Below are 19,796 nucleotides of genomic sequence, written 5' to 3' on the forward strand. Positions count from 1 at the left end.
AAACGGTTTGCGTTTTGATCATCTCCACTGTTTCGAGCGTGTTGAGCTCAAGGTTGTTGAGAGTGCACCAGACAGCCAGCTCTTTAACAGTGTTGGGTATAGTTACTTTGGAAAGTAGTTAGTTAGGTTACAACGTTACCATCAATTAAAAGTAATCAGTTATGATACAGCGTTACCTATTCATAAAAGTAACGCGTTAGAGTACTCATGCGTTACCAAAAATTAAAAGCCGTTTGCAGCGGCTCACACATGACAGACACAGCCCCCGGCCCCTTTAAATGCACCTAGAAGTCGTGACTCCCGACAATGAATAACGTCAGTCATCCGACTAAATTAACACTGCAGGATAACAATAACAGGAAAGACAGTCAGCAATCGGCTATTCCACATGGCGTTTTATTTTTTTATTATAACAGAACATATTATTAATCAAAATTCGCACCTAACGTTACCCAGCCCGGGTAGCCTAGGCTACTGTATATTATGAGCACCACAAGATAACTCCTCATTTTTCTTTAACTTTAAATAATGCAGTTATCAAAGTACAAGTATGCTTACTTGTAAACACAACCTTAAACAGGCTTGCAGATTTAAATCCATTTAGAAATGATGAACAACCAGCCAGCCAACGATCTAACAGAAATTAACAGCTGCCTGTCAAACAAAAATGATAACAAACCGAATTAAATCCTTCACTGCCACACAGGCAAATGACAAATCGCTTAATAGCCGAACTAATTATTATTAAAGTGTCACTCACAGTCACAAGCCTAAATTCGCTTTAACACAGTCCTCTTACATTTACTCTTCAAAGTAGAGATTAAAACGTAGCGTTAAATTTGAGATAGAATTTTTGGCGGTCGACAGAAGCTTTTCACCAAAGCAGAGTGTGCATTTTACCGTTATGTTCTTTTCTTTTTAGTTGACAAATTGAAAATAATGTGCGTACTTCCATAAACCAAACGCTGTCCTCTCTGCTATCTTGCCGGGAGTTCGGGAAAAAAAAAAAACCCACACACACAGGGTCAGGCGCAGGGCACAGACGCATCACAGCCATTGACTTTACGATCACAGAGCTTCGGCTCCGCTGATACATCCGCAGGTGGCACAGTAGACCTAGGACTACTGTCTGACAAAAAGCAGGCTGCAGTCGGGATTTTCCTTTCCTTAAAATAACGGATTACTTTTTTTAAAAAAATAACGAAGTTACAGATTACTTATGCACGAAACTAACGCGTTAAGTTACACATTTCAGGAAAAAAGTAATTAGAGTACTCTAACGCGTTACTTTGTAACGCGTTACCCACAACACTGCTCTTTAACCTCTTGTCTGTAAGCAGACTCGTCACCGTCCTGAATGAGGCCGATGAGTGTGGTGTCATCTGCAAACTTCAGGAGCTTGACACTGGGATCCTTAGATGGGCAATCGTTGGTGTACAGGGAGAAGAGCAGTGGGGATAGAACACAGCCCTGGGGAGCTCCGGTGCTGATTTTACGGTTGCTAGATGTGTATTTTCCCAGCCTCACTAGCTGCTGCCTGTCTGTCAGGAAACTGTTGATCCACTGACAGACGGAGGTGGGCACGGAGAAATGAGTTAGTTTGGGCAGGAGGAGGTTTGGGATGATAGTGTTAAAGACCGAGCTCTGTCTAGGTGTTGCAGAACATAATGCTTAATAAATGCTTAATGCTTGGCTGACATATTGCGAGTGTCATCCCAATATGTTATAACTAATGGTGTGCTTACGTTATTGTGGTGGTAGCAAACCTCAAGGGTCTCATTAGTCCAGAGATGTGCTTCAAACCATAGTCACTTTGATTTGTAGTTTGTTCAAGTATCTGTGGATATTGATCAGAGTCTGTCTGAGAACAGTAACCAAATTAATCACAACTGACTGTAGAAGACAACAGTGTTTTAGTTTGCCTCCTCCATATTATACTGTTTGTATTTGGTGAAGATTACTTAAACTTAGTTTAGTAACACTTTATATGAAACCTGCGTATATAACATTTTGTAAAGATATTCATAATGCCTTATAATCAGTTTTGCTCTCCTAAATACCTGCAACCACTTTTATGATGCAATATAATTCATACTTATCCATGGTTATATCTTTAAAATATACAAGTTCTATAAATGAATTAAGAATTAAATTCTTTAAATATATAACTTTATGCAAGTTTCGCAATGCATTATAAGGTTACTTTTATTTCTGAAAAGTTATTATTATTATGTAATTATTTAAAAAAATACAGATTTCATAACATACTTTTTTATTCTTGCACATATATTTTTTAGATGTGTGAGATTCAGTTCATTTGGGACCTTATCGTAGTATGTAATTATTGCCGTTGTTTTGACGTGATGCATAAAGCCACATTATAATAGATTACATTAATACCTAAATTAATCCTTGCTTCAGAAATCAAATTATCCCACAGAGAATTGCGCATTTGCATGGCTAATATTGAATTTAATGGCATGCATTATTCAAGCCTTTTTATTTATTTCAGGTTAATTAAATTAAAAGTCTTGTTTCCCAGTTTGCCATCTGCTGTTGCTTCGAGCGTACAGATGACTTGTTCTGGTGTGTGTGTGTGTGTGTGTGTGTGTGTGGTGTGTGTGTATTTGTGTGTTTGTGTGTGTATCCCATCTGAAGGGGCTTATTCTCAGTCTGTTATGAAGGTTAAAAATATGCCGGAGGGAAGCATCTTCTCTCTCTGTGGTTCTTATTGTCTTTGCTCCTGTCAGATTGTCTCCCAAATATAATAGTTAACGACAATTACTGTAATTAACTCTAATTCATAAAACATATAGTTCTGGCTGTAGATTCTGATTGGATGAGTCATATTCAAAGCTACTATAGTATAAAATAGCAGATATAAACACTTGTGTATCTGTACCATGGTATTTACATGGAACTCCAAAGAACTTCAAAGGTTAACATGTTCTATACTTGCTGAAATAATTGTGTGTTTTCATACGATTTTGAATAATTCTGTTTATTTATCAACCTGTCCTCCAACCAATACACTTGTATAGGTCGTTTGTCCAAATCCCTGAAATACAACCCATCAGAGCGTATCCTACAACTGCGCCCCTATTGGTTTGTTTTCATATTGATGTTTTGTACTCTTTTATTTGCCCTCTGGTTTGAGTTTCGTGTAGCTCAGTTAGTAGATTATTGCGTTATACCTTGATATGTAATCATGCTATCATGGGTTCGATCCCAGGGAATGGACGTGCACGAAAATGTATATGCTCAATAAATTATAATTTAGCATGATTTCTGTGAGGGTTAGGGTTAGGTGTGGTCATTCGAACGAATAAGCCACCTACAGTAGTAAAATATGTAGGAAATACTGTGAGATCGGTGTAAAACGCCCACATATTGCATTTAAATAAACGTGCGTTTTGATTGGTAATGACGTTATACGTCAATTCATGATAACAGACGCAACGCGATACTGTCATTTTATTTTTAGCGGGCGCTTAACTTTAAAACGTAAATATAGGTTGTAATAAATGCTTGCACAAACGACCTATATGGTCGTTTTTTGTTGGAGGACAGGCTCTTATTTATTGATTTATTGATTTATTATTTTACAAATGCAATAAGCTATATCAGGGTTTTTTAATCTTTTAGATGTCCCCAACCCCCAAATATGATCAGTTTAAGAGGCGGCTATATATTTTCATGTGTATGAAATCTGAGTCATATAGGGACCAAAAACACCTAGCAACCACCAAGAGCATCTTAGCAACAACATATCAACAACCTGGCACAGTAACACTAAATATTTCCTTTAGAAAATTCGGAGAGAGAAAAAAACACTGTTCTTATGGTAGTTACAGTTTAAAGTTTAGTTAATTTCTAAAGCACATTTAAAGACAAATGTAGTTGACCAAGGTGCTGTACATATAATAGGGTTATAAAACAAACAACAACAATAAAAGGGGTAATATACAAAATATTACAAATCAGAAATCAAACAAAAACCCCACAGCTGTCAGACTGTATTAAATGCCAAAGATTAAAAATATGTTTTAAGACTAGTTTTGAAAGCAGTTAAATATGCTTGGCTGACACCAACATAGAGAGCATTACATTAGTCAAAACTTGATAAAATAAAAAAATGTATAAGCCTTTCAAAATCATTAAATGACAAAAAAAGGCTTAACTTTAAAGCCTTAACTGACAAAAAAAACTTGACCTGACTTCTGAGTTTATCTGTTTGTCACGTTTAAAACCTGTTTCCAATATTACCCCCAGATTTTAAACAGTTGATTTAACATAGGGGAACCAAAGGGCCCAAATCAATGTTAGAGGTTTTATTAGTACAGTTTGGACCAAATATCAAGATTTCAGTCTTGCTCATTAAAATGTAATTTAAGGCCATCCAATCCTTAATGTCTTTGAGACAGACAAAAATAAGTTTTAAAGGAATGGCATTTTTCTGTTTCAGTGGCAGATAAATTAGTGTGTCATCTGCATAATAGTGAAATGAATGTCATATTTCCTGAGAATTGACCCTAATGGGAGCATATACAAGGAAAACAGCAATGGGCTGAGTATAGAGCCTTGAGGTACTCCAAATGGAAGGGGTGCTAATGGGGAAACATTGGTCACCAAGGCGGACAGAAAAAGTCCTGCCTATTAAGTAGGACCCAAACCACTTCAGAGCAGTACCTTTAATTATTTTACAGTGGGGTGAGTTTGTGAACACCATTCAGTTATTCGACTTTGCCTGTCTGACCTTTTATGGTCGCTGGGATAATTAAATTTTATTGACGATGTCCTTGAACGGGGATGGGATATTTGGGATATTTGAGTGTTTTTGGATGCTGTGTAGATGGACACACACACTCACCATTTATCCTTTACTAACTGTGTGTCAGTAATTACACACACACATACACACAATACACTCTCTGAATATCACATTGGCTATTACTGATCTTCGGAAGCCCTTGAAGCAAGCAGCAAACACAGTGAAAGTGATTGTTTATTGATGAAGAGGGTCATGATTTACAGTGGTGTTGATCACAGGTTTAATCTGCTCTGTTGCTTTTTCACAGTATGTGACTCATTAAGATTTTGCAATATATCATATAAAAATAACTGGATATTTACTTTTTCTGAAGCAAATGTGACTGGTGTTTGCTCATGCAAAACTCACAGCCATGAATCTAGCATTATGCATGGTTGATAGGGTGTTATAAATAGTTTCTAGGATGTTCTGGGTGGTTATTAAGGTGTTCTGAATAGTCGCAGGGGTGATCTAAAATCTCTGTAATATTTTATGACTCTGCTCCCCTGTTTTATTTTACAACAGGTCAAATGCGCATCTAATGACTCAGTAAAGTAACAGCACACAGCTGCATCGGTGTCTGGAGCACAGAAGATTTGCAGTGTTCACAGACCTCTTGACCACTGACTTCCCATTTCCATAATTTGCTATCATAGGACAAGGGTTTTTAAAAATCATTTTATTGAGATTGCACTTAAAAAGAGCTGATTAAATCTTTAAGAGCTGAGCACAACATAAGATCTATTCAGTCTGTATACATTTCAGTAAGTTCTTATGATGTTATTGTTATGCATTAATATTATCCTGGTTTGGAAATCAAGTTTAATATTACATAATATTTCAAGGTTTTCCATGGATTCTCTCTCTGGTTATCAGAACAACAGTTGCATTATTGTTTTTACAGTCGAGATCAGAACGTGTTACGTTTGCTGAACAATGAAATGAAAACAGGAGCCTGATCAACAGAACAGATCTAATCAGATATTGACTATGTACTAACAGACTGCTGTGTGTGTGTGTTTCGACAGGCTCCGCGGATGGGAACGCTGATGGGTGTCTACCTGCCCTGCCTGCAGAACATCCTGGGCGTGATTCTGTTTCTCAGGATGACCTGGATGGTGGGCATCGGCGGCGTCATCGAGGCCTTCATCATCGTGCTCATGTGCTGCTCCACGGTCAGTCACAAACCATGCAGCAGAAATCTGAGATGAAAATGAACTTAACTTTGATGAAAATGTCACAATTTGAAACATCTTTATGGTATTATAATTAAGGTTAATTTCAAGTTCAAGTTTTTGCCAATCATAATTAATATAGGAATTAGTTATTTATTTATTTGTATTAATATTTTGAATTAGCTACTTCAACTTATTTTGGAATCTTGGTTTGTTTACATATTTGTTTATTTTTAGTGTATCATCTAATATTTATATTTTATTTCAGTTTTATTTGAATTATCGAACATTTTTAATAGTTTTTATTTTAGTTAGTTTTACAGTAAAAAACAATGCTTTTGATTCTAGGTTGCATTGTTCTTAGGTTTAATGAGGTCCACTTTATTTCTGAATATTTTCAGCCTTTATGAATCATTGCATTTACAGTGAATAATAAAGACATCATACTTCCACATGCACACAGCTGATGCAAGCATCTAATTTCTGTTGATTTTGAATTTGCATGTCCCAACATTTGCATGCCATCACATTCTCAAAGACCCGCTGACCTCCTGCTGCACATATGTGACCCTGGAGCACATAACCACAAAAAATTTATTCTTACTATAAATATATCAAAACCTGTCACTGAGCAAGCATGCACTTCAACATACATGCCCATTATTGTAATGTGTATGTTTTGCATGTGCAACCTAGATTCTCCAGCGCCCGTGGTAATAGAAGTGCTATTTTTATCATGAGCTCAGGAATCTCGCTATTTTCTATTTCTTCATCTCTCTTTCACTCACTCTCATACATACACATCGTGTTACTGAGTTTGGAATAGCATACTACAATACTACTCTCGTAAAGTGAGATGCATTCAAATAGCCAATATACACACAACCACATTGAGGTTAAATTACCTGTGGTTCTTAATGGAATATTTCACCCAAAAAAAAAAAAAAAAATTTGCTGAAAACGTATTCATCTCTTCATGAGATTTGGAGAAATTTGTCATTGCATCACTTGCTCACCAATGGATCCTCTGCAGTGAATGGGTGCCGTCAGAATGTGAGTGCAAACTGTTGATAATAAACATCACGATAATCCACACCACTCCAGTACATCCACTAACATCTTGTGAAGCCAAAAGCTTTTTGTTTGTGAGAAAGAAATCCATCAAGAGGTTTTTAACTTCAAACCTTTGATTCATATCCATAATATTGCTTTCACCAGTGAAAAAGCAATCTCATCTGAATCAGGAGAGAACTATGCACAGATCACAGACTGTTTACTAGTGCAAACAGTCCAAAAACCAATTCTAAACAAATATTTGGGTGGATTTTGATGTGAGACACAACAGGAGATGGACTTTTTAATGGGATTTTTAATGGAGGAAGTGTTATATGGAAAATGGTCTCCTATTTTGGCCAGAAGAGATGGTTTGAAGTTAAAAATGTCTTAATGATTAATTTTATTTCTTACAAACATGCAGCTTTTGTCTTCACAATATGTTGACTGATGGACTGGAGTGGTGTGGATTACTTTTGGATAAATGTGATGTTTTTATCAGCTGTTTGGACTCTCATTCTGACGGCACCCATTCACTGCAGAGGATCCATTGGTAAGCAAGTGATGCAATGCTACATTTAATCATATATATATACATTTTATTTAAAATGATTACTCAACTCAATTTGCTAGATTAAACATGCAATGCAATACTGGTTTTACTTCCTATATAGTTACATAATGCATCTTGTTGAACATGCTATTTTAAGAAAATGGTTTAAGCGTACAGTATATATTGTGCATTATGCAGTAATCCCATTAAAATGCAGCCATTGCCTCTTATTTTCTCTTTGACTCATAAGAAATGTAAAGTATCTCTTGAGTGCACTTGTTTTTTTTTATCCCTATAAAGAACTCATCATATCTACGTTTGGATCCATCAGAAACCACTCCAGCTGTTTGTAGAGAAGCTCGTGTCACTCTGGCGTGTTGTAGTTTAATCCGCTATAGATGCAGCCAAACAGAGATCTCACCAACACAACACATCCATTAATAAACCATCCGGATGCTTTCAGACAAAAACACAGCAGCTAAAAGCACATCATCTATATGTTGTCGTGCTACAGGTGATCGCTAAACAGAAATGCTGCTGGTTTTTAGGTCAGCATGCTGTTTTATCTGAGTACACAGTGTGTGTGTTAACATGCGTAGTGTTTTCTGATTATGTCTAATAAGCTGACAGCAGTTAAGCTGATGGAAACTGAATGAGCCACTAAATGTGCATCAATCTCTCTACATCTGATGTCAAGAGTGGAGAAGAATATGTTCATTTCAGAATATTGCTAACACTATTATCTTGTGTCATTGAGTTTTTATTTTGATAGTATAATAGCAATTCATTTTACATACTGATTCTAGAACAGCCTGTAGAGTCAGTAGTCATTTTAGGCCATCTTTCTTTTCTTGTGTCTCTCTGGTTGCTCTAGTGACATTTTAGCCTTGTTTTGAAGGATTGCATTGCCTCAAGTGTGTTTGGAGCACAGAATATAAAAGCATCTGAATGAAAAAAATTATAAAACAATATGGATCAGATATATATTTTATAGATCATTAAGCATGACAATTAAGCATGTTCCCTCCCGGTTTTCATTGTGTAAATTTGTCCTTTTGAGTATTTAAACTGGCCTCTCATTAGAGTATCATTATTTTTATTTTTATTGTGGTAATTGTTCAAAGGAAGCAAATTAATTGTCAGTGAATATGTGTTTTAATGAGCATCAATTTAATTCAGTGTACTACAACAAATGAATAGTTCATTTGCAACAACAGATTTTTAAAAATCATGTTTTTTTTTTCATTGTGCATTTCCATTTAAATCAGTCAAACTGTGGCTGAGATATTTTGATAAAAAAAAATAGCTAACTAACACAATAAAAACATGATAGCATAATAATAAAAAGAAAAACATGATTTTTGAAAGCTGAAAAAACTGTTTTTGCAAATAAAGTCTTCAAATACTAGCATGATGAATTAATGCATTACAATTGAAATTATTTCATCACAATTTTCTAAATGTTACAGTAACTATAACAGTAATGAGGTGTAAATGGGCTACATTTTCATGAAAATATCACATTTAAAACATCTTAATGGGCTTCAAATTAGGCTTCATTTTTGTTTTGCAAAACATAATTAATAAAGTAATTAGTTTCTTTCTTTTTATAAATATTTTGAATTACTTTTCACTTTCATATTTTCAGTTTTTTATTTTAGTTTATTTTTTAGTCATTTTAATGTCATTTTTATAAGCTATTTATAATTTCAGTTTACTGTTTCAACTTCAGATTTCATGTTTATTGTTATGTTTCCAATCTAATTGTATGTATTTTATTCCATTTCATCTTTGTTTCAATTAACAAAATGTATTTACTAACTTTAGTTAGTAACGCTTCTGCTATTAGGTTGCAGGTTTAGTAAGATTCACTCTTAACATGTTGAAAATCCTAAAAGGTAATAGGCAGTTTAATTAACAGCAACATTAATTTAATGCATACATGAGGTTTTCCCATTTAAAACCCAAGCACATTATGTGAAAGCTACAGCCTTTAGAGACACTCAAAGATAATGAAGACTTTACAGAATCCTTCAAATTGAGGTTATAGCGGCCTCAGAGACGTATCTGCAGAGGAACAGATGAAGATACAATTGATGTTTGCCTGATTCATCACAGTGACTTTGAAACCGTGTATGTGATTTATCTGGTCGTCCACACCATCAGCAGAATCAGCCACACCTCAACATTCGCCTGCACTTTCTGAATGAGCACACATATGCATCATGATTAGAAGTAGCGAGATGCTATCGATGACATCTGAAATTACCAGCTCATTGCCAGGTGCCCGTTGCTTGCTTTTCATCGCGTTCGGTCTCTCATGGCAACAGATGGAGAGGAGGAGAGAACGCTGATTCTTTCATGCATCACAGAGATGGAGACGCTCGCCTCTTTAAGACAGACAGAAGCCGTTAGAAATGCAGAAATGAATCATTAAAGGACACAAACAACAGCATTGATCCACTTTCAAATAGTCAGCAGGCAGAGAAATATTGACAGGCGGATGACAGACAGCGCTTTGGTTATTTATGGATCGTGACAGTCGTGAAATGATCAAAGTATTTGTGGGAATGCATTATTGCATGAATATGAGTTCTGTATTCAGTGATGTAGATGTAATGAAATTAACACTAAACACCGAGACAGTGACTCTGGTCCAAAAGAGAATTGGCCAAATTATTAGGCAGGCAGCACAATCCCAAAATGCATTGCTCAAACTCCAAAAAATGACAGCCAAAATGAGAGAAATGTTGATTGTGCATACATTTACAGCCATTATGAGGTTGCACACTCAGACCGGTGTGTGAAAGGAAGATGCACTTCTCCATCTTCATTCTGCACTTCTGTTTTCTGAGCTCAGCTGTATTTAATGCATTTTCTGATGTGTCATGTGATTATGTAAATTGATCCTCTCGAGAGGCCCAGTGAGGAGACACATACATGAATTAAGTTACTTGAAGTTTGTGTTATACAGTACTGTTTTATATAAATTTTTTTATTTTTCTTTTAGGGAATTAAGTGCTTTCATTCAGCAAAGATGCATTAAATTGATCAAAAACGCATTTATGATGTTAAAAGTTTTCTGTTTCAAATAAATGTGGTTCTTTTGAACTTTCTATTCATCCTGAAAAATAAAATGTATTGCAGTTTTCACAAAAATATGAAGCAGCACAACTGTTTTCAGCATTTATAGTCATAAATGTTGCAAATCAGCATATTAGAATGATTTCTGAAGATCATGTGACACTGAAGACTGGAGAAATGATGCTGAAAATACAGATTTGATCACAGGAATAAACTGCATTTTAAAATACAATAAATAAACATGAAAAATTCTAAACAAAAATAATAATAATAATATTTTTTTACTGTTCAGCCAACATGTATGCTGTGCAAATCCATTGATGGTGAAGTGTTATTAGTTTATTATTGTTCTATTTTTTTTTTAATTGTTGCCTGACTTGAATGCAGTGTTAATTGTATTAAATATTTATTTTTAAAGAGAATGGGGCTCATTTATGAAAAAAGCTGAACAAAATCCTGACTGAAATGTAGATTGTTTAACATTGTTATGTAAATTACTGCTTTTCACTGAATCAAGTGATTTATACAGACGTTTGTTTTTCTCTTATATGAACGCTTGTTCTTTAGCATGAATGAAAATAATACTGCAGAATTAAACAATAACTCTGTGTCATGAATCCCTCAGTAAATGTCAGCTACACAATATGTAATCTGTCAGAAAATGGGCCGTTTATTCATTCACAATTGTTTCTCTAAATCTTTGGGTTGGTTGTCATAGTATCTGTCTCATATTATTGGCTCATGCTGCTGAAGCCAGATGGTGTGATTGGCCGGGAAAACTAGTTCAAGCAGCCGGTGCCCTTCATCGTCCAATCAGAGGCTGCAGCCAGCATGTGCTTAGCATATGGAGTTCTGTGATGATATGTACAGCGTTTCTGAGTTGCCTTTGGACGTGTGTGTGTGTGTGTGTGTGTGTGTGTGTGGAAATGGACCAGATCTCACATGAGTCTCGGTTATAGTCAAGATAAAACACTTAGTCTCAATTAGTGTCTTGTCAAACCCATCTGAGAGAGAAAACTGCTGATCAAAGCCTAATGAACTAAAACACATGAATCCTCTCAGATTGTATTGTTCAAAGATTGCTTTTTCATAGCTCATGGACTTTGTCTCAGATGTTTCTCCTGAGATTACTGGGGTGTTATTCTCAGGAGAAACATCTGGGCAGGAGACTTCAGAAGAAGTCCTTTTTAAGTTTTTGTGTAGGAGAAATAATTCACACGGTGGGTTGAAAATTATTTTGATTTGCACAGTTGTGTTTTCATGTGCATGTGTCTGCCACGTCTCTTTGACAGTGACGTATGTGTTCACAATCAGCCACGAGATGTCTTGTGTGTTACAGAGATTTTAACACGGTTTAAAGGGTGTTTTTAAGCAAATAAGAAATGTAGAGTAGACTCTTTCTCTCTTTTTCTTTTGATCGAAACACATATTTGTTTCTGTCTGTATGTTGCATGTCACGTTCAAAAGAAGCATCAGTCTTGACAGCTCGCTCCCGTTCCTCCAAAATAAATGCATTTGCATTTCTGGAGACAGTTCAGTGCTGATTTAAAGACGGCTTTAATCTCCAGGACGTTTTACAATTGCTTTGGCTCAGTGCAGCAATATAAAGAGACGGTTTCAAAAGAGATCAGATTTATTCTGATACTTTCAGTTCTACTAAATTGCTTTAATCAAAGCGATCTGACACAGCTATAGATCTGCTTTCACAATCTCCTGCTTTGTATGATGTACTGCCGATATTCTAGAAACATATTGACATTTTTGTTGTTAGTTAGTTGCTGTTAGTAGAAATTGAAGTATCATCCTGGCATTAATATGTATCTAATTCATTTCAAATGTGCTTATTCACCTAATCCTTGTTTTGTCTTTCCTTCTGTGTGTTTTCTCCCAGACGATGCTCACTGCCATCTCCATGAGTGCCATCGCCACGAACGGCGTCGTGCCAGGTAAGCAAGCCTTAACATGTGCATATGGGTCGTCTTGGCAACAGGAAGCAGTCACCGTAGCAACAACAACTCCGAGCAATGAGCAGACAGCAATATCCTCAAAGCTGTATTTATGTATTCATAATTGTCTGAGCGTGTCCTGTCCTAATGAAAGTCTCGATCTCATCTCCTGATTGGAGGAGAGCAGAGGTGAGGTGAAATTGCCAGGTTCGGTTCCCCGTCCGTTGTTCATCAGCAATAAGCTGCTATTATCTCAATAGTGCTAAAAGCCTTTCTCTATAAGCATGCTTAATATTTTCCAAGAAACAGGAGGTTGTAATTGTGGGTTGTATTGTGCTATTTTTATGAGCCGTCAACATCAGAATGCTTCTGTAGTATCCCAGCAGATCGTCATTTGTTCAAAGGCAAGCTTCCTAAAAGTGTTTTCTGTTTAACAGCTGGAGGCTCCTATTACATGATCTCTCGCTCTCTGGGCCCTGAGTTCGGTGGAGCTGTAGGTATCTGCTTCTACTTGGGCACCACCTATGCTGGAGCCATGTACATCCTGGGCTGCATCGAGATCCTGCTGGTGAGATCAACAACTTGCGTTTTATGTGTGTTGAATCACAGACTTAGTCACTAAGATACATTTTGCAATTCTTAGGCCACTTTTTCTCTTTGCACAGCTCTCATAAGCAAGGTTTAGCTTGGCACAGCAGTACATTTCATATTAAAAATGCACTTAGTGCCAAAACACTTTATGTATGTCTCATTTCAAGTCAGGTTGAGGGTTGTCACCCAACAAAATAATTAAAAAGAAAACAATGTGTAATTCTACTTCTTTTACAGTAGGTCATTTTGCAAAATAATATATGAAGCATCATAAAAAGCCCTCTAGCATAGCTGTCAAATCTAATTCATTCTTCTGCATATTAAAATACAATACAATTCAAGTGAATGGAAACCAAAACTTACTATCGCTTTAACAGGAACACATTTCTGGTTTGGTCATGATGAAAGGGTACTTGAACCTGAAAAAGGGTTCAGATTTTAAAATCTTGCAAGACTTCAGAAAACCTTTTAATAAAAAGCATAAGTTGTATGGACTACTATGATGCTTTTTGTCTTTTTGAGATCTAGTCAGTGCACTGGTCACTGTATTATTTTATGGTGTATGGGCATTCAGCTAAACCTCTTTTTAAGTCTAAATGGATTTGCAATGACATGAGGCTGAACTGAAATAATTTTATCAAAAGACTTTTGCTCTTTAAATGCACGCACACAACATCACTGGCAGCGAAGGACCCGTTCTAAACTGCCTTTAAAAATCAACTACATCAAGACATCACAGTAGTCAGGATGTTACCCAAAAACACTGAAATCATGTGTCTACATGCATTAAAAAAAAAGTTGATTTCATTTCTTCTTGTTCATCAGTCTTTCATTTTATCTCTCTCTCTCACGTCCTGCCTTCCTCACTCGTCTTAGAGCAAGTAATTAAGTAATTATGCAGACTCTGCGTTTAATTGCGGCGCTGATTAGTGCTAGCATGTGTTTCAACACTCGTGTTCTCACTGATCATGTATTTCATATTGCATTGCTTCAGGGGCTTTAGTGTGTCTGGGTTAATTCTGTCTTCTGGGGGAACATAGGCTTAGCTCCCGTTGTCCATGCAAAATCTTCTCCACTCAGAGATATGCAGGTCCGAGACATGATGGTTTGAGCGAGAATTTTATCCAGCCTACGGTTCAGAAGGACACTAAGACGTCTATTTAAAGCGAGCCGTCACTTTGAGATTAAAGCCGTATTGTGTAACCCAGCAGATATTATAAAAATGAACAGGTCACCATAGCGACTAGCTGATCATCTGTGTGTGTTTCAGCAATTGAAAAGCACTTATTCGCTTCCCACATGCAGATCACACAGTCTGTGAAAACCACTGAATCCTGAGAGAAGACTGGTTGATGAAAAAAATAACAATAATAATGATAAATATGTAAATATTTGAAGTTTTTTTAAATATATATTCATTAAAAAAAAGTAATAATATTATACAATATTTATTTAATTGCAAAAATGGGTGAATCTAATGAATCTAATCCCGATCATGTGAATATGTTTTAATAAATTTTTAGGAACTTTTTTCTTTTTTTCTTTTTTTGCATATTTGAATTTAGAGATTATTTAAATTAGATGTTTTTATTTTATTATTTTATTATGTATGGATAAGAAAATTATTTATTCTTTTCAGAAAATATATACAGCAATATTTCAAAGAAAGGGCAATAGGAAGAGTTGTGTGATATGATGACAATGAGGATGAGTTATTCTTCGGTGACCGTAACAATGTGTGTGTGTTTGTGTGTGTGTGCATGAGTATATATGTGTGTTATGGCAGATCAAGACTGGATGCATCAATTATTAAAAGAAATAGAATAGAATAGAATATTTAATAGAAAACTACTTTTTTGCCATTTTCCATTGTGGTACAACTGTTGACAAATGGCGACGTTTTCCTAAATAAACCTTTTTTTATTTTATTTTTTTGTATAATTGAAGCTATTTCATGTAATAAAAACTTATTTGAAAAAAAAATTATAAGAACATAATGCATATCATAGATGCTTACGCATATTTTGATGAGATGAGAAGCTTTTTTATAAAGTGGAATATAACAATATAACATTGTTTTTGAAGTGATTTATGACCCAGAAATAATCTTGACAGACTGCATAAGATTCCCAATAATTTCTCACTTTCATCCTTCTTATAATGTGGGAATATATGCAACAGATTAATGAAAGATGCAATGTATTGTGCTTAGAGCGGTAAGCGCATGCACCCAAAAGTTTATGGCATTGAATATAATTTAGGTCAGGTCTCTAATAAGAACTAATGGCAGTCCATTTGCAGTATTAATACCACGCTTGACTAGTTCAATTAGTGCTTCTAGAACTGAACTCACACTAGTCTGTTTTACTCTAAATGTCACTCTAAATCTCTCACACCTCTCATTATTTTATCCCTCTTTGTCTGTTTGCTATTCTTTGTTTTTTTTTTTTGATTCACCTTGTTTGTTTGATGAGGTTTGTTTTTATCATTTGTACACACTTTTTTCTGATATTCTGACCTTTAACACTCCCCCATTATATTTGACTGTTCAGATTTTGTTGTAAACAAGTAAATAACACAAAACAATAAAACAATTACCTTTTAAGTCTCGGTAAGCAAGTTTGTTGGAAAGATTAACGCCAAACTTAGTCCTTTTGGGTATTTTTTGGATTGAAATGATTATCTGAATCAGTTTTTGTCAGAAAAGCACAGTTACAGTCTATAAACATGAAAGTCCTTAAAGTCTGAGGAAAATTATTTTATCACAGAATATTGATTGGCAGACCTAAACATTTTTGTTCTTTTTGATTCCCTTTTATCCTTTGATCCTCCTTCCTCTTTATTTTCTCCTCCTATCTCAGGTGTACATCGTACCACAAGCGGCTGTTTTTAAGATGGAGGGTCTGGAGGGAGCCGAGGCCGAAGCAGCCATGCTGAACAACATGCGTGTTTACGGCACACTGGTGCTCAGCTTCATGGCCATTGTGGTGTTTGTAGGAGTAAAGTATGTGAACAAACTGGCTCTGCTCTTCCTCGCCTGTGTCATCTGCTCGATCCTCGCCGTCTATGCTGGAGTGATCAAAACCGCCTTCGATCCTCCGATCTTCCCGTATGTGCCTCAAATATTACAATCACAATATATCAGATATACCTAATGGGGGTCGACCAAGTATTGGCCTGGCCGATTATCGGCACCGATATTAAGAAGTTTTATGTTTATCGGTATCTGTCATTTTCTAAACTGATTTGCAGATAAAATTTAATAGCATATCAAGAACATTATTGCCAGAGCCTTTGTTATTCTTAATTTTGACATTAATATAATTTTTACACCAGGCAAAAATATCGGTTCAAAATATCGGTTGTCAGTAGGACTGCACAATGGAATAAAAACAAGTCATTAAAGTTGTATTTTGTGGGACAAAAGGTTTTTAAATGCTTCTCATGTTGCTTTTTTCAAATGCATGTTATAAGTGACACAAATTTGCCATGTAAAGGCTTGTTGGAATACAGAAACAGGTTCAGATGGAAGAGCATTTACTACACAGAGCTGTAGTTGATTGACAAGTTACGTAAACTGCTTGAAATTTACATTACATTAACTTTTATGCATTTAGCAGACACTTTTATCCAAAGCAACTTACAGCGCATTCAGGAAATACTTTTTTTTCCTTTTCTATATATATATATATATATATATATATATATATATATATGGGATATGAACCCATGACCTTTTGCTGTGTTAACACAGTGCTCTACCACTGAGCCACAGGAACATCCTCCAAATTATGCTTTCATAATCACAGAAAGAATTCATCGATTTCATAATCTCACAATTAAAGCGATTGTGCAATTATGAAAACACTTTTAAGTAGCTTGTCAGTAAATTACAACTTCATTGTTAATTTCAAGCTACAGCTGTATCCCTTCTAGCCACAACCCTGGAAAGACATGCATTACCTTTCTTCTGTGGAGCATATTGGGAGTTTCAGTGTGAGAGTGCCCTCTGGCTTTTGGATGGAGATTTACTACTGATCACAGGACCGTGCTTCTCTGAAAGATATGCATGACAATCTCCTTCGTTTAATCATGCAGCCCTAGCCATCTACTTGACCTGTAATATTCCGCACTGTCCCTGAAAAACACTAAAACGCTAATATCTAATTGAAGCTGTTTTTTGTCCTTTAGAAATTATTTAGTTTGAAATGATTTCCACAGAGTGTGTGTGCTGGGAAACCGGACTCTGGTTTGGAAAGGCTTCGATGTGTGTGCGAAGGTCATCGAGACAGAAAATGCCACGGTCACCACCAAACTCTGGCGGATCTTCTGCGACTCTGAGTTCCTGAATGCCACCTGCGACAGCTATTTCGCCAACAACAACATCACAGAAATACAGGGAATCCCCGGAGTTATGAGTGGCATACTGCGCGGTAAATACAGCCATATCATAAACATGCTTTTGGTGTTAATAATATGTTTTTTTTTTTTTTTTTTTAAATAAATAAATAAATGAACACTTTATGCTGCAAGAATGCATTGCAAATAGATTAAAAGTGACATTTATAATGTTACAAATGAAAATTTTTTTCTATTCATCAAAGAATCAACTGTTTTAAAAATTCACAATAACAAATGTTTCTTAAACCACAGATCAGCATATTAGAATGATTTCTGAAGGAAATTTAGCTTTGATCACAGAAATAAACAAAACATTTAAAAATGTTTCCAAATAGAGACTAGTTGTTTTAAATGATAAGAATATTTCACAGCATTGCTGGTTTTTATAAAAATGAGCCATACAACAAAAATACATATTTTCAAATAAACAATTTTGTATGTTTTTAGAATATATATATATATATATATATATATATATATATATATATATATATATATATATATATATATATATATTCTAAAAACATACAAAATATATTAAAATGCCAATACATAAAATGCCAAAAATCTATTTATGCAGATTTAATTTCTACTGAAGTATTTTTGGTCATTTTTGAATTTTGTCAAAAATATATTAATACATGTATTTTTTTTAAAGCACTTAAGCATATATTTTGCCCTCCATATATTTCAGTCCTAGAAAACACATAACACATATGTCTTTTTGTTGCCTATAACAAGTATGAACATATAACACATTTGAATAAAAATAAACCATGAATAGAGCCAAACTTAGACTACTGTGAGACTATGTTTTTTTTTTTTTGTACCCCAGAAATAAATAGAAAAAAATTTTGGTTTATGAAATTTTTAATTAAAAAAATATATTTAATTGAGCTTCACCTGTTACATCATATATTTATCATATATATATATATATTCTGGCTAGAAAGAAAAAAAAACATATATATATTGGATGATGAGACTTCTTTCAAAAACAATACAAATCTCACTGACCCAAAACTTTTGAACACTAGTGAACCAACACAAGACATTCACTTTTGTATCATGATTTTAAAATAAAGTATTTTTTTTCTCTGTGTCTACTTATCGTTGTTTTTCATATTGCTCATATTTAGTGTTAATGATCTGAACAAGCCTCTAACACTGATGATAGATAAATGTACGCTTTGCTCATATTCTCTTTCTTTGTTTCCTTGTTTCTCTCTTCTAGAGAATCTCTTTGGGAATTATATGGATAAGGGTTCTTTCATTGAGAAAGTGGGATTATCCGCCGCAGTCGAACCTGATTCCATACCGACCAACACCAACCGTTATGTGCTTGCGGACATCACCAGCTTCTTCACCATGCTGGTGGGCATCTACTTCCCCTCTGTGACAGGTAGAGTCTTCTCCTGACAGCCCTGATCTCATCCATCATTTATGATTATGAAAATTGACCTTGTGTATCAGAATGCATAAGAATATTCTACGCTCTTGAAATAAAGGGGGGTTTCATAGCGATGTAACAAAAGAACCATTTTCCTGAGGAAACTTCCTTTTTAGAACCATTTTTAAAAAGCTTTTTTTCACTACACATTTTTCTGCAATGGAAAGGTTTAAAGAATGTTTAAATGGAACTTTAGATTCCAATAACGAATATTTTTGTTTAAAAGTTTATTTTTAAAAAAGTGTGGATTTTCCATATTTTAGGTCATCAAAGCTATGAAATAGCCCAAGTGGAAGTACAGGAATGATGTTAGTTAGCAAACATTGTAGCCTTTCTATGATGTGTCTTGTTTTGAACAGGTATCATGGCTGGATCGAACCGATCTGGTGATTTGCAGGATGCCCAGAAGTCCATTCCCATCGGCACCATCCTGGCCATCACCACCACCTCCATCATCTGTATCCTCTCATAGAGAAACACACACAGTCTGATACAACACCCTCCTGCGATACAGTTTATGATATTAGTGATCAAATACCACTTGACTCATTTTAGGGTTTAATCAAATCAGTTTGTTAAAAGTCTCTGGCAGTATTCAGCTTATTACAAATGAATCCTGTGTGGTTGTTGGTAAGTTTTTGAAGCAATTCATTGGAAGGAACTGTCCAAATGAACCGATTCACTAAAATGAGTCCGTCTTCTCAATTCTTATGTACAGTATGTAAGCCTAGTA

The 19,796-nt window shown here is 35.3% G+C and overlaps 1 protein-coding gene across 3 annotated transcripts in view; it reads left to right on the plus strand.

Moving 5' to 3' along the window:
* Positions 1-19,796, plus strand: part of slc12a5a (solute carrier family 12 member 5a) — a 128,888-nt gene that overhangs the window by 96,693 nt on the left and 12,399 nt on the right. For all 3 annotated transcript variants that reach the window (XM_052559930.1, XM_052559928.1, XM_052559929.1), the window contains exons 4-10: positions 5,839-5,985; positions 12,567-12,621; positions 13,059-13,189; positions 16,074-16,321; positions 17,434-17,645; positions 18,848-19,015; positions 19,423-19,521. In XM_052559930.1, the coding sequence (XP_052415890.1) occupies positions 5,839-5,985; positions 12,567-12,621; positions 13,059-13,189; positions 16,074-16,321; positions 17,434-17,645; positions 18,848-19,015; positions 19,423-19,521 (1,060 nt within the window). The remainder of the gene's footprint in view (positions 1-5,838; positions 5,986-12,566; positions 12,622-13,058; positions 13,190-16,073; positions 16,322-17,433; positions 17,646-18,847; positions 19,016-19,422; positions 19,522-19,796) is intronic.

The sequence above is a fragment of the Carassius gibelio genome, chromosome B6, assembly GCF_023724105.1.
Source record: "Carassius gibelio isolate Cgi1373 ecotype wild population from Czech Republic chromosome B6, carGib1.2-hapl.c, whole genome shotgun sequence".
In the NCBI taxonomy this organism is placed as follows: Eukaryota; Metazoa; Chordata; class Actinopteri; order Cypriniformes; family Cyprinidae; genus Carassius; species Carassius gibelio.